General features: G+C 65.1%; 1 protein-coding gene across 1 annotated transcript; it reads left to right on the top strand.

Moving 5' to 3' along the window:
* Positions 1-239: 239 nt before the first annotated feature.
* HCN2 (hyperpolarization activated cyclic nucleotide gated potassium and sodium channel 2) lies at positions 240-20,188 on the top strand (the record flags this gene model as incomplete). The annotated part of the gene is made up of 8 exons (XM_080811998.1): positions 240-883; positions 10,676-11,099; positions 11,605-11,766; positions 12,220-12,438; positions 13,517-13,663; positions 16,960-17,200; positions 17,373-17,537; positions 19,479-20,188. 8 exons carry the CDS (start codon positions 240-242, stop codon positions 20,186-20,188), a joined length of 2,712 nt encoding a protein of 903 aa, XP_080668124.1.
* Positions 20,189-20,425: the final 237 nt, after the last annotated feature.

Below are 20,425 nucleotides of genomic sequence, written 5' to 3'. Positions count from 1 at the left end.
GTGACCTTGGACCGTCTCCGACTGCGCGGCCTCAGTTTCCCCGGCGCGGGGTCGAGAGGCGGCGCGCCGGAGGGGGCTCCAGCAGAGGCGGGGCCCCTGCCCCGCCCCTCCCCCCGCGGTCCAGGCCCCGCCCCCCGCGGCTCCGCCCCAGCCCGTGCCCCGCCTCCCCCCCCTCCCTCGGGCTCGGGCCGGCGGCGGCGGCGGCGGCTCCGCTCCGCACTGCCCGGCGCCGCCTCGCCATGGACGCGCGCGGGGGCGGCGGGCGGCCCGGGGAGAGCCCGGGCGCGACCCCCGCGCCGGGGCCGCCGCCGCCGCCGCCGCCCGCGGCCCCCCAGCAGCAGCCGCCGCCGCCGCCGCCGCCAGCGCCCCCCCCGGGCCCCGGGCCCGTGCCCCCCCAGCAGCCGCCCCGGACCGAGGCGGCGCCCCCGGAGGCGACGGACGAGAGCGGCCCGCGGGCCCGGCTCCGCAGCCGCGACAGCTCGTGCTGCCGCCCGGGCACCCCGGGCGCGGCGAGCACCGCCAAGGGCAGCCCGAACGGCGAGTGCGGGCGCGGCGAGCCGCAGTGCAGCCCCGCGGGGCCTGAGGGCCCGGCGCGGGGGGCCAAGGTGTCGTTCTCGTGCCGCGGAGCCGCCGCGGGGCCCGCGCCGGGCCCGGGCGCGGGGCCGGGGCCGGCGGACGAAGCGGGCAGCGAGGAGGCGGGCCCCGCGGGGGAGCCGCGCGGCAGCCAGGCCAGCTTCCTGCAGCGCCAGTTCGGCGCGCTCCTGCAGCCGGGCGTCAACAAGTTCTCGCTGCGGATGTTCGGCAGCCAGAAGGCGGTGGAGCGCGAGCAGGAGCGCGTCAAGTCGGCGGGGGCCTGGATCATCCACCCGTACAGCGACTTCAGGTACAGCCGCCGGGAGGGGCCGGCCGGCGCGGAGGGGGCACCGCGAGCGGACGCGCGCGGGGGCCGTCCTTGGCGCATCTCGGGGAGGGCGGGGCTGCGCGCCCCGTGGGTGACCTCGGGGCCCCTCGGTGACCTCGGGCGCGTCCGGAACCCGCCCGGGAATGGCCCGGGCGCGCGAGGCTCCGCCCTTGGAGGGGGACTTGTGAGCGCGCGCAGGCTCCCGCGGTGACCCCGGCGCGCCCCCTCCCACGCACCCTGACATCTCCCTTCCTGCGGGATGGGCGCGCGTCACGGGCCGCAGGACCAGGGTCTGAGCGCGGAGGGGCGGAGAGGACGAATAGAGGGGAACGTGGGCGCCGGGGAGGCGGCAGAGCGGAAGGAAGGAGGAAGGAAGGGCGCCCGGGAAGGACGTGTCCGGGAGAGGCTGGCAGAGAAGGGGTTAAGGGAACATGGCCCTCTCCCCCTGTCTCCGCCTGCAGTCCACACCTCAGGGAGGCGCATTCAGGGTCCCTGGGCCTGGGTACTTTGAGGACAGGGTGCTGAGTGTGCTGGGGTCCCCAAGCTGCCCTCTCGGAGCCGCAGCAGCCAGAGCCACTGGGTGGCGTGCCCATGTGTCAGTGGGTGTGTAGACGTGGATATGGATTAAGGCGGTTGATGCGTGGAAAGGCTCAGAGCAAGGCCCAGGGTGAGGTCACAGCCGCATATGTTTGTGGTTCTTGTTCCTGGGCACGCTCCCTGTGGCCTGCAAGTGTGAACCGTATCACTGCAGGCTGTGTGTGTGTGTGTGTGTGTGTGTGTGTGTGATCACAAACATGTGACTGCAGGGGGTGTGGGTCCTTGGGCCATAGGCCGAGTGATCTGGGGGGCAGGCGGGTCCCAAGGGGTGTGTCTGCGTGGTAGATGTGCTGGGGAGAGATGGGGTGCGTGTGCCTGGGGTGGGTGTACATCGCTGGGCAGTCGGTAGGAGCTGAGCTGTGTGCACAGTGTGTGTGTGCCTGTGAAGTTGTGTATCCGTGAAGGAGGGGTGAGTTGCCATTCCGAGCGTTTCCACAGGCCCGGCCCGCCCGGCGCTCCGAGCGACCGCGGTTTCAGCACCACGGACAGCGCCCCGGAAGGCTCCCCTGCCCCCCCCCCCGGCCGCAGGCTCTTCTCAAGCCCTGCCTGCCCTCCACCCCAGCCTGAGCACCGCCACCCCCGCCCCCTGCCCGGCGCACTTGCTCCGGGATGTCCAGAGCTCAGAAGGGGGGCTGTGGGATTCTCCCTTGTCCTGGACCTTCCGCAGCTCCCGTGCTCAATGGCTTGGGAAGTGGAGGCCCCAGGGGCACACGAGTCAGGGCCAGACTGGGATTCCAACTCCTTACCCTTCCCCGGCGGGGGGGTGGGGGGGTGGGGGGGGTGGGGGGTGGGGGGGTGAAGACAGTCTTAACCAGTGGCTTGGGTTTTCAGAGAAAGGCCAGCGGTGAGGGGACCTGGGGGTGTGTGTTCCAGATGGAGTGCGTCTGGCTGGTCATGATCTGCATTTCCCTCGTAGGTGGTCCTAGGGCTGGGAGAGCTTGGGTCAGTGTCTCCACTCATGTTCCTGTGACCTGGCCAGCTGGCTGGGAAGCGACATCAGGGACGCAGTGGGCAGGGGAGGTGGCTGCAGAACACAGCCATTGCCCTGGGTCTCCTCCAGCTTCTCTGCCTGCAGGAACTCCCCACCGCCCCAACAGCAGTGGGGGGCCCTGGGGCACTTTGCAGTCTGAGGTGAGGATGTGCCAGGGAGCTGGGCCTCCTGGTCCCTGGGCCGTCTTGAGCATAGTCACCTGTGAGAATCTGGGCAGGCCACAAGGTCTGAGCTGAGCAGATAAACTGTACAACAGGGTTGAGCAAGCAGGGGTGGGGAGTGTGGCTGTCATTGGGACTGGGGGAGACACTGTCAAATGGAAAGCTTAAGTTATTTCCAAGCAGGGATGCGGTGGGGCCTCCACAGTGCCCCATGTGCCCCTTCTAGGCCCTTCCGATTCAGGACCCCAAGCTCCCCGAGGTCCTCCTGGGCCAGGTGCTGTGGGAGCACCTTCCTAATACTGATTCAGTCCTCATGTCCGCTGTGAGGTGGGTGCTGCCGCTCTTCAGGGAAGGGAACACGGAGAGGAAAAGCCACTTGCCCAATGCCTCACAGCCAGTCAGGAGCAAACCAGGGGTTTGCAGAGAGGCAGTCTGGCCCCCGTGTCCACACTCTCAACTGCCAGGCGGCCCGGGCTCTGGCCATGTCCCATCCGGGCCAGGAAGCAGTGGGAGGAGCAAGGCATTCTGGGGACTGTTGGAGCTACCGGGGCAGCGGGAGGCGGGCTGTGGGTCTCCGCTCTGTTTCTGCGTGTATGAGTTTTCGGAAACTACTCACGGAGCAGTGGCGAGGGGCCTTTCCAGGCCTACCTCTCCACCCTGCCCCCTTTCAAATCTGACCCGACTGTGCAGACGCCACAGCCTCTGGTGCCTGTGCCCATGCACTGTACAGGGTTGGAAAGGGAGGGAGGCGCCCCCGCCGGCCCCCAGCTTCCCTGGGCGAAGCCCCGTGTCTCCACCTGCCTGAGCTCCGGCTTCCCAAGGGCCTTCCCATGGCAGCTGCGGGGGGGGGGGGGGGCTTGGGCGGGGGGGAGGCTCTTGACCAGGGGGAATGGGTGGGGAGCGCCTCCTAGGGAATGGCCCGATGGAAGGCAGGAGCCCGTGGTGTTCCCGGACCAGGCCCCAGTGGTGGAGGGTGTTTGGGGCCGTCTGCAGCCAGGCCCTGTGCTGCCCATGGCCGGGGTTGAGTCCCCTTTGGGCCTCCCTGCCTTGGTTTCCCCAAACGTGAGAGGCGGTGGTGTGAGCAAGAGGGATGCGTTTCTCTGCGGCGCCACCCCCCCTCCCCACTTCCCTGGAGTGACCAGCCTTTGCACGTGCTGGCCCCTTGCCCTCACATGCCCTCATCCCCCGTTCTGACCCTTGGTCTCCCAGCTCACCCCTTGCCTGCCTGGGCCCTCTCCCCTTCCCTCTCACGTGTGTGCGCCCTGCCATTTGCATCAGAAGTGGCCTTTTCCACTCGTGGGGCTTGCTTGCCTCTCAGCCGCTGCCAGGGGCATGAGGCCCATCGAGGCCCCGTCCCTTCCTGGGGTCTGGAGTGTCTGTGGGCTCGCTGAGAGACGTGTATGGGGCCTGAGCCGATGCCAGTGGGATGGTGACTTTCACTCCTGGGGCGCTTTGGACCGGACCAGCCCCTTCTGAGGCTGTCTCTTCACCCGGAAAACTTGGCCTGTGGGCAGCTCTGGTGCCGGCACAGAGAAGGCCACGGAGATGCTCCAGATGCTTCCCCGGGGCGGGGGGTGTGCTCTGAAGGACAAGTTCAAGGGACAGAGGGGACCGTCCGCTGCGGAAGCCTTGATGCTCCTTTGGGGCACCCCGCCGTCTGTTCCCGAGTTGGGAAGGACGTCAGGACCAGAGGACGAGGAGGGCACCAGCCCCGGGGCCAGTGGGGAGGCCTACAGCCACGGCCAGAACCTCACCGAGTACCCAAGGCCTTGGCAGGGCCTTCTGCCCCTCCCCTCCAAGATAGCAAGAAACGAAATGCAGTTAATTCCTGTTCCCTTCCCCTGGACCAGCACTGATCCAGGGGCTAAGAGCCCTCATCGCCCCAGAGTTTGGGCGAGTGGCTTTCAACCCATCCCGAAGTCTGCAAGTGCCCGAGGTCTGACTCGAGTCTCTCCTGCCACGGGTGCTCTTCAGTTCGATGTTCCCAACTGTCTACCTCTGGGAGGCCTGCATGAGGGCAAGAGAGATGAGTTGGTCCCTTTCCTGCCCCTCAGAGGCATTTAGACCAAACCAGGGCCAGTGGGTGCTGACCTCCCCTGGGGTCCCCGGGGAGAATGGGATGTTGGAGGGGCTGGGTTGAAGAAACCAATGGGATGAGAGGCCCCTGTTTCCCACCCCAGATGGCCCAGCGGATCCTCGGGAGATCAGTATGCTGTGCTTTCTGCAAATCCTGCATTAGCTCATGAGAATAAATCCTGCATTATCTGGGGTGTGGTGGGGGCCAGGACGGGACGAGGCTTTCCTCGGCTCTGGACCCAGCGTGGGTCTTGTGGGGTGGAGTAAGGACAGGGGACAAATCCACTTCCCCAGGGCCCACCTGGTGGAAGGAAGGAAGCTCCACGGTCCATTGGAAGGAGAGGGAAGGGGCCAGCTGTGGTTGAGGTCCCCTCTTTTCTCCAGGGGCTTCCTGCCAGAATTTAGAATTTCTGGTCCCTGCTTTTTTTTTTTTAATATTTTATTTTTATTTATTTAACAGACAGAGATCACAAGTAGGCAGAGAGGCAGGCAGAGAGAGAGGGGGAAGCAGGCTCCCCGCTGAGCAGAGAGCCCGATGTGGGGCTCGATCCCAGGACCCCGAGACCATGACCTGAGCCGAAGGCAGAGGCTTTAACCCACTGAGCCACCCAGGAGCCCCTCTGGTCTCTGCTTTAAAAACTTCCCATCTCCAAGCCCCTGGCCTCAGCATCATGGGGCCTCCAGGACCAGGGGTCTGCTCGGGGTAGGGTGTGTGCCACACCCTGCCTCGTTTCCCCCCTCAAGAAGCCTGCCCCAAATCCACCCAGCACAGGCCACCCCATCTCCCTCTTGGACTCTCGCTTCTGCCCCCTTCCTGACCTTCCCACTGCCAGCACGGGCTTCCCAGGATACACAGTTGTCTGTCTTTCCCTCTCACTTAAAGCCTCCCAAGGCCCCACAGAGCTTGGCTTCCCCCCCCACCCCACCCCGCAGCACCAGGCCACCTGGCTGGCCTTGAGAGGGGACATCCCACTGAGGCCACAGGACCTTTGCACTGCTGCTTCCTCTGCCTGCAAACAGCTGCTTCTCCATCATCTGCGCAAGCTCTACACCCTCTGAGAAGCACCCCCCCGCCCCCCGGCTAACCTGTGACCCTCTGGAGGATCCCATCCACTTACCTGTTTCTGTGGAAAGCCTGTCTGCCCCATTCCAGGCTGGAGCGCCAGGGGAGAGCTGGGTCTGTGTGGCCACCAAGTGTCCTCACGCCTGGCCTACCCCCTGCCCCCACAGCCTGCCCCGTCTCGGGCTCACCCCGGAATCTGGGCGGAATCTAGGCAGCTTCCTGTCCTAATCCTTGACACGACTGGGATCTGTATCTCCTCACGGGAGGGCTCAGGCCCCTAATCCTCCATCCCCAGCTCGCCCTTAATCACCCACCTCTGGGCCCTGATCTCCTCAGATTTGCCTGATCCTGCGGAGGGGGGCGGGGGGGGGGCTGCCTGTGCCTGCTGGCCCCCATCTGGCCCTGCCCCCCTGGTCCTGCTGGAGGAGGAGTCTGGGCACCTGGCTTCTCTCGCTCAGCTCTCATCCGAGCCGGGAGAAAGGAGGGGCAACGGCTCCAGCGGGAACAGGGCCCAGGGTGGCGTCAGTGCCAGGACCCGTGCCCCTGGGGGGGTGTGCGGTGCGCCCGGGACAGGGCTCTGGGGCCCTCTCCCAGATGCAGGGCCCAGGCTGGGGTCCCTGCCGCCGAGCCCTGCACTCCCTGGGGACTCGGGGACCCTGCATCGCCCCCGCCCGCCCTTCTCTGTGAATGAGGCTGCTGCCCTCCCGGGGTTGCACTGGAGACACAACGGTAGGGACCTGGGTGTTCCCACAGAAGCGGGGACCCCACTGGGGCCTCCCTGTGATTTGTCAGGAAAGATTGTGAGATACGGGATTGATTTATAGTCATTGAAGGTCGCGGATGCTGAAAGCTGACCTTGCACCAGCGCCTACTGGCTGCCCCGGGGGACCCCTGTGGTCCCTGCCCCCCCCCCCCGTCATGCTGGGGTGGCCCAGTGAGGGAAGGGTCTGGGCTGATGAGGCCCTGAGGCTCAGAAGAGAGAGATTCATCAGGCCACGCAGGCAGGCCAGGAGCAAGGTCAGGGGAGGGGTCGGGGGCAGGGGCTCCTCTGTCCCCCGCCTGGATCGGTCGCCCCACCCTCAGGTTCCCCTCGGTAGGTCTGCACGGGGCCCCTCTTCGCCCTCCTGCCCCCTTCCAGAGGGACCCGGGGCTGGAGAGGACAAGGGCCAGGGCTCTGGGCCCATGTGGGGGCATCCGGTTGGAGTGGGCAGTCACCCTAATGATGGCCTGGGGCTGGGCCGTTCTGCCCAGAGCTGCCCCAGAGCTCCTCTGCAGCTGCCGGACCTCGACTCCCGACTCCTCATAAACCCAGGGGACCCCACCCAGCCCGGGAAGACTGGCAGCTCCGAGTGGCAGGGCCAGCAGTCATTCCCCAGGGGCCACGGGCAGTAGATGGGACCCCAACCCCAAACAGGCAGGCTGAGGCCAGAGCTTAGGTCCTGGGACCGGAAGGCGTGGGTCTCCGCTCTGCCCCCCTCCCTGGCTGGGTCACCGCTCTCGTCTGCCGGTGCAGAAGCGTGGTGCCTGGCCCGACCCCCACCCCAAGAATAAAGGAGAGAGGGGCGCCCGGGGAGCTCCGTCAGGGGAGCGTCCGCCTTCGGCTCAGGTTGTGATCCCGGGGTCCTGAGATCAAGCCCTGCATCGGGCTCCCTGCTCTGCTGCTCCGCCAGCTTGTGCTCGCTCTGTCTCTGACAAATAAATAAATAAAATCTTCAAAAAATAAAAAATAAAAATAAAACACAGAACCTTAAAAAAAAGAAGGAGGAGGAGGAGAAGGGGAGAGCATGTCGGTGGAGGAGGACCTCACGCTCTGGGCGTTTGGATTGTTTCCAGCCTCTCCCTGGGGGTTTCTGGTCCCCCCGCCCCCATAACCACCTTGGTTTCTAGGCTCTCCCTGGTAGTTTCTAGTCTCCCCTCTGGTTTTGAGGCCCCCCTGGTAGTTTCTAGTCCCCACCAGTTTCTAGGTTCTCCCTGGTAGTTTCTAGTCTTCCCGCTGCTTTTGAGGTCCTTTGGTGGTTTCTAGTCCCCCCCACCCCATGGTTTCTAGGCGCTCTCATGGTTTCTAGGCTCCCCCGCAGAGGTTCTAGGCCCTCTGGCCTTCTCAGTTACTCTTTCCTGCTTGCTTTGTCCCGGGGTCTGTGCCCCAAGCTGGGGGAGGAGGCAGGACAGGACTCCGTTCACAGAGGTGGGGTGAGGGGAGCACAGAGGCGGGGGTGGGGGGGGTGGGGGGGGCGCTAATCCCAGATCCCGGCCATCCCTGCGCTGGAGGTCCTCTGGGGGTCCTCGTCTGCTTCCCAGGCTCTCCCGTGCACCCACTGTCCCCCATCCCAGCCGCTCAGAGAAGGCTCCCCGCGCCGGGGGTGGCCCCGCAGGACCCTCAGAGGCTGCCCGCGCCTCCCTGCGGGAGGGGAGAGTGAGGGCCTCGGGGCTGCGGGACTTGCCCAAGCAACATCTGCCAGCCGGCCGGAAAAGCGGGTGTCAACCCAGGTCTGGCTGCTGCCACCAAGGTGTCAGACGCTGGGTGCCTTCCAGCCTTTGGCTCTCGAAGACTGAGCTACTGTGAACATCTTGGTACAAATTGGTTTTTAATTTTTTTCTCTTGCTCTTGGACAGTTTCCTTGGGATCACTTGCCCGAGGTGGAGCGCCTGGGTCGGCCTGCAGGCCTGGCTGCTGGCACCTCGCGGTGCTGTCCAGAGAGGGGCCTGTCACTCCCCGCGGCCAAGCCAGGGCTGGTGCTTACGGCCTCTGCCAGTCTGGGCGAGTCCCCCAGCCCTGGGAACCGCAGTCCACTCTTCGGTCATCCAGGAAGGGGGGGGTCAGGGAGGGGCGGCTTCTGAGGGTCTTGGGGCCCAGTCCTGCCCATGTGTGACTGAACCTCCTCTAAATGCATGCGGGACCCCCAGCCATGATCAGGGGTGGGGCGCTGGGCCCCTGGGAGATCCCTGCACACAGCGGGCTGGGGCGGGCTGGGGGGTGGAGACCTGGAGGGAGCTAGCCAGCTGACATGATCTGGGGCTGGGGGTCGCTCCTCACACTGTTAAGTAAGCAAAATAAAACAAAAGACCGTTCAAAATTCGAGACCCTCCTTTACCTGAATCTAGGCAGGGAGTGTGGGCTCCAACCCCAGATCTGGGCATCTGCTCACCACTGAGACCCCAATCCTGTGCTCTCAGTTTTCCTTGTGTTTTTTATAGTGTCGATATGTATGTGTGTGTGTGTAAACGTGTGTGTGTGTATAAAACACATAGAAGCTGGCACTTAATCATTTAAAAATGTACAATTGAACGACATTAAGTACAACCACACTGGTGCACAGCCATCGCCACTGTTCGCGTCCGGAACTCTCTCATCCTCCCAAACAGAACCTCTCCCCATTCATCTTCTGCCCCCAGCCCCCTCCCTCTCCCCGGCCCCCGCGAGCCCCCTTCCGGTCCATGGAGGAGTCTGGTCGGGACGTGTCACACGCGTGGACTCATACCCCGTGTGGCCTTCTGTGTCTGGTCCCTCCCTGAGCGTCGCGAGCTCGGGGTCCATCCCCGGCACCAGGCATGGGGGCCTCGCTGCTGCTGGAGGCCAGGCACGCTCCCGCTCGTGGGGACCGTGTGCGGCTCGCAGACCCACACAGACCGTGTGCAGATGCAGACCTTCCATCTGCTGTTGCGAATCGTACCCCGGGAACATGCTGTGCGGTTGTCTCTGGGTTCTTGGGGTTCACCCCCGGGGGCAGAATTGCTGGGTCAGACAGGAATTCTGTTTACATCTTTTAAAGATTTTGTTTATTTGCTTGAGAGAGAGCATGAGCGGCAGGAGGGGCAGAGGGAGAAGCAGGCTCCTCGCTCGGTGGGGCTCGATCCCCAGGACCCCGGGATCCTGACCCACGCCGAAGGCAGATGCTTCACCCACAGGGCCCCCCAAGCGCCCCTCTGTTTACAGTTTTGAGGAACCAACAGAACGGTTTTCCCTTGGAGTAGTTCTGATGGGCGTTTTCTCGATGCCTGCAGTGCTGGGCGCCTGTCCGTGGGCCCCCGGATTTAGCAGGGCTCCTGCCCGGCTAGCGGCAGATGCCCCTGGCGCGGACAGGCCTTTCTCGAGAGCACTCCCAGACGGAGTTTTGAGTTGACCCCAGGGATGTGCATCTGCCCTGGGGGTAGTTGGGAGTGAGACCAACCCCAGCCTGTCTTCAGGTTTCCAGGTGACTCTGTCCCGTTGAACGTCTTGCCCCTCAGCTCCTCCCGCCTCCCAGGCGGCCCTGCGGCCGGCCATGCTGTGGGGGTGCTCTGCCTCTTCCTCGCTGCCTCCCGCCCCCAAGGGTCCCCCCTTCTTTGTCGTCAGGTCAGAGCCCAGCTGCTCCAGAAGGTGTTGGACTCTGGATCCTGCCTGCCCCGCCCCCTCCCGCCCCCCCTCCCAGCCCCTGCTGCCCCCCACTGTGCCTGCTCTCCACTCCGCCCCCTCCCCACTCCCCCCTCCTCCTTGCTTGTCTCCCCTCTCCTTTCTCATCCAGAGTGTTTTTTTGGATGCTAACCCTGTGTTGAAAGCTTGGACCTTTTTGGTCATGGGAAACATAACCAGGTTGGGGGCCATCTCCTGGCCTCTGCCTGGTCTCTTGCTTCTTCCAGGAGGGAAAGTGGGAGCTGGGTCAGCCGGAAGAATCCGGGCTGGGGGAGCCCAGCGGGCAGTGGGGTGCCGTCTGGGGGCCGGAGAGCTTCCTGGAGCTGGGGTACACACTAACTGTGACTCAAGGCCAAAGTCTTGGCTTTGCTGCAGGAGGTGAGATCCTGGCTGGTCCCTGAAGGCAGGCGCAGGTGTGAGGTGGGGCCATCTGGACCCGGGAAGGGCTGGGTGTCGGCAAAGGCCTGGAGGCGTGACCGCCCGCGCCTCCCCCCAGGTTCTATTGGGACTTCACCATGTTGCTGTTCATGGTGGGAAACCTCATCATCATACCTGTGGGCATCACCTTCTTCAAGGACGAGACCACAGCCCCGTGGATCGTGTTCAACGTGGTCTCGGACACGTTCTTCCTCATGGACCTGGTGCTGAACTTCCGCACGGGCATCGTCATCGAGGACAACACGGAGATCATCCTGGACCCCGAGAAGATCAAGAAGAAGTACCTGCGCACGTGGTTCGTGGTGGACTTCGTGTCCTCCATCCCCGTGGACTACATCTTCCTCATCGTGGAGAAGGGCATCGACTCCGAGGTCTACAAGACGGCGCGCGCCCTGCGCATCGTGCGCTTCACCAAGATCCTCAGCCTCCTGCGGCTGCTGCGCCTCTCGCGCCTCATCCGCTACATCCACCAGTGGGAGGAGGTGCGCGCGGCGGGCGCGGGGCGGGCGCGGGGGCGACGCGGGGGCGACGCGGGCGGGCGGGGGCAGACGGGCGCGGAGCCGGGGCTCGCGGGCCGGACGGGTGCTGCGGTCGCGCTCCCCCTTCCCTGCGCCCTGGAAAAGCGGGAACCGCGGCCCCCTCGGCACCCCCTCCCCGAAGTCGGACCCGCTCAGCACGGAGAGTCACCTGAGCCCCGCCGCCCAAGTCCTCGGACCCAAGCCGGTCGATGTGGGCCCCCCCCACCCCCCCCCCGGCTTCCGGGGCTGCCCCGAGGCTCCGACCCGGGCCACGCTCTCTGGTCTGGGGCGTCTCTGGTCTGGGGCGTCGGCTAACCCCGAGGGCGGCGGCGGGGGGGGGGGCGCCTGCGCACCTGTCGGGGCCGCTCGGTCCTGCTCCGCCACCCCCCCCCCACCCCGGCCCCGGCGAGGCGGCCCCGGCGAGGCGGCGGCGGGAGGGGGGGACCCTGACGCCCGGCCCGCCCCGCAGATCTTCCACATGACCTACGACCTGGCGAGCGCGGTGATGCGCATCTGCAACCTCATCAGCATGATGCTGCTGCTCTGTCACTGGGACGGCTGCCTGCAGTTCCTGGTGCCCATGCTGCAGGACTTCCCGCGCAACTGCTGGGTCTCCATCAACGGCATGGTGGTGAGCCGCGGCCGCCGGGGGTCGGGCGCTGCGCGGTGACTTCGCCGCCGCCGTCCGAGCGGCGGCTCCCGCCAGTCCTGAGCCCGCCGCGCGCGAGGCGGGGCAACCACAGAGGGAGACCCAAGCCCCTGCGGGTTCCCGGCTGAGACGCTGCCTGTTCACAGGGGCTAGTGCGGGGGGGGCCAGACTCAGGCCCAGGCGTCCGGAGGGGTCGGGGGGGACGGGTCTGGGGTCAAGGGAGTCCCCGAGACCCAAGCCCCTGCGGGTTCCCGGCTGAGACGCTGCCTGTTCACAGGGGCTAGTGCGGGGGGGGGCCAGACTCAGGCCCAGGCGTCCGGAGGGTCCGGGGGGGGGGACGGGTCTGGGGTCAAGGGAGTCCCCGGGGCGTGAGCCCCCTAGCCCCCTCCCCGTGGCCGTGAGCCCCCTCCCACCGGCCCCCCCGCGGCCTTGCAGAACCACTCGTGGAGCGAACTCTACTCCTTCGCGCTCTTCAAGGCCATGAGCCACATGCTGTGCATCGGGTACGGGCGGCAGGCCCCGGAGAGCATGACGGACATCTGGCTGACGATGCTGAGCATGATCGTGGGCGCCACGTGCTACGCCATGTTCATCGGCCACGCCACGGCGCTCATCCAGTCCCTGGACTCCTCCCGGCGCCAGTACCAGGAGAAGGTGTGGGGGGGGCTGGGGGGGCCGCCCCGCCTCCCCGGCTTCCAGTGCAGAGCTTAGATCAGGGGCCGGTGGGGGTGGGGAGCTGTAGGGGCTGAGGACCCTGAGAGGTCTGTGGCCGGGACTAGCAGGACCTGGAAGGTCCCTGGCATGGTGAGGGAGGGAAGTCTGGGGCCCGGAGGGGGGCTGTCCAGGGGGCAGGACTCACCCCAGGGTCTCTGAGACAGCTTGGGAGGTGCTGGGGCAGGGAAGGGCCGCTGGAGGACACGCTCAGGGGCTGGACCCACAGACCCGGCCTCTGAGTGGGGGAAGCCTCCACAGGGCTAGTCCTAGGGCTGGGGGGCAGGGAAGGGCTGAGGGGGCGATGGCCCCAGGTGCCGGTCCTCCTGGACACCAGCCCGTCTGTCCTGCACTGCAACCTACTGGCCGCTCCTGGCTGGGCAGCTGTGAGTGCCCCCCACGGCCACTGCCCCAAGCAGTGCCAGCTGGGTCAGCCGGGTCAGCTGGGCCTGGTGCCAGGAACTCCGGCTGTCCGGAAGCCACGGGCCTCACACCCAGACATGAGCTGGCGCTGCCACCCGCCGGCATCACGGGTTCCGCTGAGCTCAGGGCAGCTGTGTCCGGGCGCAGCCGGGGCGGAAACGGGATGGGGCACCCCTGGGAGCACCATCCTGGGGACAGCAGGGCCTGGCACCCCCGCCCTCATCAGGAGGGGCTGAGCCGCTAGTTTCTGGCAAGATCTTTGGAGAGGCGAGCCTAGGGGATTCCACCCAGGATCTCGGGGGACCTGGGGGATCCAGTCCAGCCTACTTCCTGCGAGGGCCTCCCTTTCTGGGGGGTTGGGCTGCCAGATAAAATTCAGAACGCAGGGGTGACTCTTCTCAGTGTAAGGCTGTCCACACGTTGCACAGGACGCCTGTAACTACTTCTGTATTACCTGGAATTCCGATTTAACGGGGCCCCCGTGTTTGCTGTCACTGTTGTCAAAGCTGGCAGCCCCATGTGGGCTGAGGCAGGGCGGGGGCGGCGGGGCGGAGGTGGAGCCACTGACCGCCGCCCCCGCTCCCTCCCCACCGTGCAGTACAAGCAGGTGGAGCAGTACATGTCCTTCCACAAGCTGCCCGCCGACTTCCGGCAGAAGATCCACGACTACTACGAGCACCGTTACCAGGGCAAAATGTTCGACGAGGACAGCATCCTGGGGGAGCTCAATGGGCCGCTGCGGGAGGTGAGGCCACCCTCGCTGGGGACCCTCGGCTGGAAATAGGGACTGCCAGGCTCCCTGTCCCAGAGATGGGTCCGCCCGTGCAGTGTCGGCGGGCCGCGTCCACGCGCTCTCAGCGGCCGGAGCCCTCCTGTGCTGCACCGCCACGATGCCCCGTGTCCCCCCGACAGCCTCTGCCTCATCCCACTTAGCCCGTCTGGGCTCCCTTGCTAGATGAGGGGGGTGGGGGAGGCACAGGGCAGAGGCTGACGGGAGTAGGCAGGCCCAGTGTGGTCGTCAGTCGTGACTGTCCGAGCTCTGCCCCTCATGGCCGGTGTGACTTCAGGCAGGGTGCCCGGAGGAGCTCAGTTCCCACCAGCCAGGGGCTTCCAACGACGGACATGGACTCTGTCATGTTCCGGAGCCTGGAAATCCCAGACCCAGGTGTCATGGGGCCCCACGCCCTTCGGAGGTTCCAGGACAGGGTCCCTCTGCATGTGGCCACCCCCCCGTCCCATCGCTGCCTTGCCATCATGTGGCCTCCTCCCCTGTGTGTCTGTGTCCCCCCTCTTATGAGGACACCGGTCGCTAGGTTCAGGGTGATGCTACTCCAAGGCAACCTCGTGTTAACTGATTACACCTACAAGACCCTATTTCCAGCCGAGGTCCTGTCCGCAGGCACCAGGGGTCAGGACTTGAACATGTGTTTTGGGGGGGCAGGATTAAGCCCACAACCCTGACCAGGTGGTAGCTGGTCGCCTGCTCTGAGCTCCACCCTGTGCCATCAGGGAGGTGGGGGGGGGCACAGCAGGGACCGCTGGGGGCAGGAGGAGCTCCGGGAAGGATGGGGGATGGGGAAGGGGACGTCTGAGCGAGGCCAGGCGAGCCCGCAGGTGTCCCAGGCACAGCCGGGGCCAAGGCCCTGAGGAGGGAAAGATGACCAGGGCGAGGACTAGGAGGGGGACGGGGCGGGGGGGGGGGCGGGGACGGGTCCTGGGCGCTGCTGCTGCTCCGTGAGGGCTGCCACTTCTGAGGGTGCGGGGCCGTCGCCTCCCACGAGGCAGGCGCTGTGCTTAACCTCACAGAGAACGTTTAATTGTTCTGGATCGCCTCTTCAGAGAGAGAGAGCCCACAGACCGTAAGACGCGTAGAATCCCAGAGTTTGGGTTTTTTTTTTAAAAACCACTCATTTTCAGTCATCTCTGTACCTAGTGTGGGGCTCGAACTCAGGGCTGGGAGATTGAGAGCCCCGCGCTCCACAGGCTGAGCCGGCCAGCTGGCCCGCCGTCCCGCCGCCCGCCGTCCCGTAGCTTCTAGTGGGGCCATCACCACTGTCTAAGCACACCACACCGTCGCCCCCAGGAGGGCACCCATGGCTGCAAGCCACCGCTCCCCGTTCCCTTCCCCCAGCCCCTCGCAAGCCAGATTTGGTAATTATTTAAGCGTTTACGCAATTCCAAGGTTGAATTTACAAAAACACATACATTCAGAAAATTTCTGGCTTCTATCCTGACCCTCTACCTGATTTCCTCCTGTGGTAGCTTCCATGTTCTTTGTTAACGCGCAACAAAGGCGCGCTCCCTCTCTGAGCTCCCTTTGCTGGGCCCTTCCTGCTGCGAGCTCCTCCAGGCAGTGAGCCCCCAGGGCTGGTGGCCCCAGGGTGCCCAAGCTCCGCGGGCGGCCATGCACGGCACTCACCTTTGCGGGTTTGCTCGCGCATTTGGGACAGGGCTGAGGGGTGAGGGCAGGGTCCAGTCCCGCTGGGAGGGACACCCACCCCGAGCGCGCGGGTGAGAGGTGCATCTGGGGCATCCATGTTGGATTCTCGTGCTCCGCGAGTGCTTGCCGCACAGAGTGCGTGGATGGTGTTCGCTCTCCCTTCTGTACCCAGCAGGTGCCATCCATGGTCTCTACACAGCAGATACTCAGTCCGATTTCTGTACAGGGTTGGAGTTCAGTACCTACTCTCTGTATACAGCAGGCACTTGGTAAATAAGTGCTGTACATAGTAGGCCCCAATACCTACATGTAGCATGTGCACATGCCTGCTTGCTGTGCACACCCAGATCTGGCGGCTCACCCGTACTTCCTTGTAGGACTCGTGTGGTTGGTTTTTTCCTGCACATCTCGCTGTGGGATTATCGGTGGATAGTTTGGGGTTACTGGGGATTCAGGTTCATCTGCTCTGGGGCTGAAACATCTGGTTTTTGCCTCATAACTGCTGGGGCCGCCTCCGGCATGCCCCCTTGTGCTTGGCCGGATCTCCGGACGTCTTCCACGCTGTCCCGTCTGCTCTGTGTGGCAAACCCCATGGAGCGGCGGGGGCCGGATGGCAGGTCTCAGCGCGTGGGAGGGCTCGCCCCACCGCCTGCTGCTCTTCTCACTAGCGGGCTTTCCTGCGACTTTTGCTCATTTGTTCTAAATGACCTTGGCTAGTTTCAGCAATTCCCAAGCAAACCCGATGGTACTGCTGTTGGGATCCGGGCACTCGTATCCACGAGTGGGGAGAATGGACGTCTCGTCCTCACGCTGGTGAGGAGCCCTGCCTGACCACGGAGCGCGCGCCCGCGTCCCGCCGTGCCGCTCGGGGCGTCTGCGCGCTCTCTTCAGGTCCGGACGTCTCTTAAGGTCAAGCCTTGCCGTCTTGCTCAGCGCGCTGTGCAGGCAGAAACAGGGTCCTCCCGTCTGCTGTGTCGTCTTCTCCGTAGCTTGTTGGCACACGAGAGGGCTGTTGGTTTGGGAGGCTCAGCTCCCCCTTTTATTGAGACGCGTCTTACCGAGGTGTGCGCACTTGATGGGCGCGCGTGGGACCCTCACATGACTAGTGCTCAGATCGCATGCGGGACGTCCCACCCTCACCCTGACCTCTGCCGCCGCGGAGCCCTTGACCGTTCTCGGGTTTGTGCACGGATTCTTTGTGTTATCGCTTGCTGTTTGGGTCGACTTCTCTGATCGTTGTGGTTTCCCATGGATTCTTCCGGGTTCCCAGGTCAGCACGTTAGAGAAGACAGTAGAGGGATTTGGCGTCAGGTCTTCCTTCCCTGTTCTTATGTCCCTGGGGGCCTTTCCTGCCTAATCGCACTGGCCGGCGTGGCCAACAGAGTCAACTGGCGGGGACTCAGCACGCGTCTTATCTTGCTCCTGTCTTGCGGTCAAGCCTCCGGGGTCCGCCCAGGAAGGAAGGTGCCCGCTTCAGGCTGCGGTGTCGAACTCCTTGGTAGATGAAGACGCTGAGGGTCTGAGGAGGAGACAGCCCCCAAAGGAGGGCAAGAGGGGACAAGGACTTGGGCCCCGTGTCACCCCGCTTCCCACCCCTCCAGGAGATTGTCAACTTCAACTGCCGGAAGCTGGTGGCCTCGATGCCCCTGTTTGCCAATGCTGACCCCAACTTTGTCACGGCCATGCTGACCAAACTCAAGTTCGAGGTCTTCCAGCCGGGCGACTACATCATCCGCGAGGGGACCGTCGGCAAGAAGATGTATTTCATCCAGCACGGCGTGGTCAGCGTGCTCACCAAGGGCAACAAGGAGATGAAGCTGTCCGATGGCTCCTATTTCGGGGGTGAGCGTCTGGGGGCCTACAGGGGTGCTGGTGCAGGTGTGCCCCAGCAGAGGGGAGGAGGCTGGGCTGCGCGCGCAGCAGGTGGGAGGCCCCGGGGGTGGGAGGGCGAGGTGGTGTTGCTCGGAGGCCGAGGTCCTGCTGGGCTGAGGCCGCCGCCCCGGGCCCCGTGCAGAGATCTGCCTGCTGACGCGGGGCCGGCGCACGGCCAGCGTGCGCGCCGACACCTACTGCCGCCTCTACTCCCTGAGCGTGGACAACTTCAACGAGGTGCTAGAGGAGTACCCCATGATGCGGCGGGCCTTCGAGACTGTCGCCATCGACCGCCTGGACCGCATCGGTGAGTGGGCTGGTCTCCGGGGGCTGTCAGCCCGTGAAGAGGTGGCGTGGCCCGGCCGACGGACCCTCCAGAGCCCTTCTAGTCCCCAGACCTGATTTTCTGACCTGCTTTGGCCCGTGGCCAGATGTAGCCCTGGTTTCCCAAGGAAGAGGGAGTGTGGCGTGTTTCCAGTTGTGTAGAACTTCTGCTCCCTTGGGAGATGCTTCTGGAACACCTACACTGTGTCGGTCGGTGTAGCTGCCGGACTGGGAGTCTGTCGTGGAGGCCATGCTCGGGCGTATGCTACAGAGGAGGGGCTGGGGGGCTGGCGGGCTTCCTTGTGATGCTGGGTGGAGGCCAGGAGGAGTCGTGTTGTCAGGTACGAAGGGACAGGCATGTTCTGGGAGTGGACACGGCACAGGCCAAGGCCTGGGGTCCAGAGAGCTGCAGAAGCTGGGAGGAGGGAGCTCGGGGAGGCAGGCAGGGACCAGGCACAAAGGACCCACTAGCTGTGGATGCAGGAGTTTGGACTGTGAATCAGGGGCCGTGGGGAGCCATGGATGGTGCTAGGCAGGGGAGGACCCAATAGGATCTGCATTGTACAAGCGCGGGTAGGTTACAGGAGGGAGACAGAAGCCTGGCCTCAAGTGGTGGCCTTGGATGTAGGGAGAGGCCGAGGGTAATGTCAGAAATAGTTGAGAGGTGGAGCCTCAGGACCCGCCGAGGACCAGATGTCTGAGTCAGGCAGACTGGGCCCCGTTGCTGTCTGTGGGAATAAAGAGCCAGAGGAAGAGGGTTGGGGGGCGTGCACAGGTGTTGGAGGAGAGACCAGAAGCATTCCATTCATGTTTACATACAGCAGGCACTCAACAGTCTGCTCTGTACAGTAGGTGCTCAACGTATGTGCAAGTGGAAGATGCTGAGATTTGCTTGCTACATGCCGAAGGCTCTCCGACGTGCTTGCTGTGTGCGTGGCAGGCGCTGGGCTCTCTGGCTGTGTGCTGGCGAGCGCTCCTGGCATGTGGCTCGGCGCCCACTGCGGGCACTCAGTACATGGGAGGGACAGCGCAGGCTTGCTGTCGAGCAAGGCCTGCCTCGTGTGCACAGCACACACGTCATGCGCTTGCTGTATACTGCGGGAGCACAGTACATGCTTCCTGGATACAAGAAGTGTTCTGGGCAAGCTGGCAGTATACAGTAGGTGTCTCGTGCCCGCTTTGCATATGCCATGGGTGTTCTGCATGCCTACTACAAACAGGTACTGGATTAGTGCCTGCTGTATACAGCAGATACTCGATGTCTGCTTGTTGTATGTATATGGCGGCAAGTCATGCCTACTTACTGCATACAAGAGGTGCTCAGTTCTGTCTGCTCTACACCACGGACAGTTGGTATCTGCCATAGGCAGGAGGGGCCTGGAGCATGCTCGCTGTATACAGGGAGTGCTTACGTGGATGCAGCAGTTTCTTGACCCGTGTATGCTAGTCTACAGAAGGGCCCAACACCCACAAGCCCTTCACGTGCTTGCTGTATCCAGCAGGTGCTCAGTGCCTACTGTATACAGAAGGTGCTCCATGCACGTTTATGATCTACAACAGGTGTGTGCGTGTGTGAGATGCCCGCAGGTTCACGGTGCCGCTGTGGCATGCAGGAGGTGGTCTGTGCACACTGGCGGCACAGAGCAGGAGCTGGTACTCGCAGTGGGATGTATAGAATGGACGCCCAGCACCCGCTGGCTCTATGCAGGAGGTGCTCCCTGTATGCTCGCAGTATATAAAAAAGGTTTTACTGTACGCAGCAGGCACTGGGTACCATGCTCTGTACATGGCGCACTCCTGCCTGGGGGCTGCACGTAGATGGGGCTCCCACACTCGCGTCACTGTGCGCCCCCAGCCACCCCCCACCGGCCCAGCACTCAGCCCCAGGAGCGCGCCCCCGCTGATGCCCCTGCCCTGCCCCCAGGCAAGAAGAACTCCATCCTGTTGCACAAAGTGCAGCACGACCTCAACTCCGGCGTGTTCAACAACCAGGAGAATGCCATCATCCAGGAGATCGTCAAGTACGACCGCGAGATGGTGCAGCAGGCAGAGCTGGGCCAGCGCGTGGGCCTCTTCCCGCCGCCGCCGCCGCCGCAGGTCACCTCGGCCATCGCCACGCTGCAGCAAGCTGTGGCCATGAGCTTCTGCCCGCAGGTGGCGCGGCCGCTCGTGGGGCCGCTGGCGCTAGGCTCGCCGCGCCTGGTGCGCCGCCCGCCCCCGGGGCCGGGGCCCGCCCCCGCGCCCTCCGCCGCCGCCTCGCCGGGGCCCGCGCCCTCCGCCGCCAGTCCTCCCGGCGCGCCCGCCAGCCCCCGGGCGCCGCGGACCTCGCCCTACGGCGGTGCGCCCGGCTCCCCCGCTGCACCCCGCTCCGGACCCGCGCTACCCGCGCGCCGCCTGAGTCGGGCCTCGCGCCCGCTGTCGGCCTCGCAGCCCTCGCTGCCCCACGGCGCGCCCGGCCCAGGCCCCGCGGCCTCAGCGCGCCCGGCCAGCAGCTCCACACCGCGCTTGGGCCCTGCGCCCACCGCCCGGGCCGCGGCGCCCAGCCCGGACCGCAGGGACTCGGCCTCGCCCGGCGCCGCCGGCGGCCTCGACCCGCTGGACTCCGCGCGCTCGCGCCTCTCGTCCAACTTGTGACCTTCGCCACGCCGCCCCGCGGGCCCGGGCGGGCCGGGGGCGGGGCCGTCATCCACACCAAAGCCATGCCATTGCGCGCTGCCCCGGCCGCTGGCCGCCCGCCCCAGAAGCCATAGAGGAGTTCTAGGTAGTCGTAGTCGGACGGGCGGGCCGGGGCAGCAGGGCAGCCCCCTCTGAGCCCCCGCCACGCCCCCCATCGCCCTGCGCCCACCCACATCGTCCTTGCCCCCACCCCCC

The sequence above is a fragment of the Martes martes genome (genome assembly GCF_963455335.1).
Source record: "Martes martes genome assembly, chromosome: 1".
Lineage (NCBI taxonomy): Eukaryota > Metazoa > Chordata > Mammalia > Carnivora > Mustelidae > Martes > Martes martes.
This window is presented reverse-complemented; position numbering and strand designations above follow the sequence as displayed.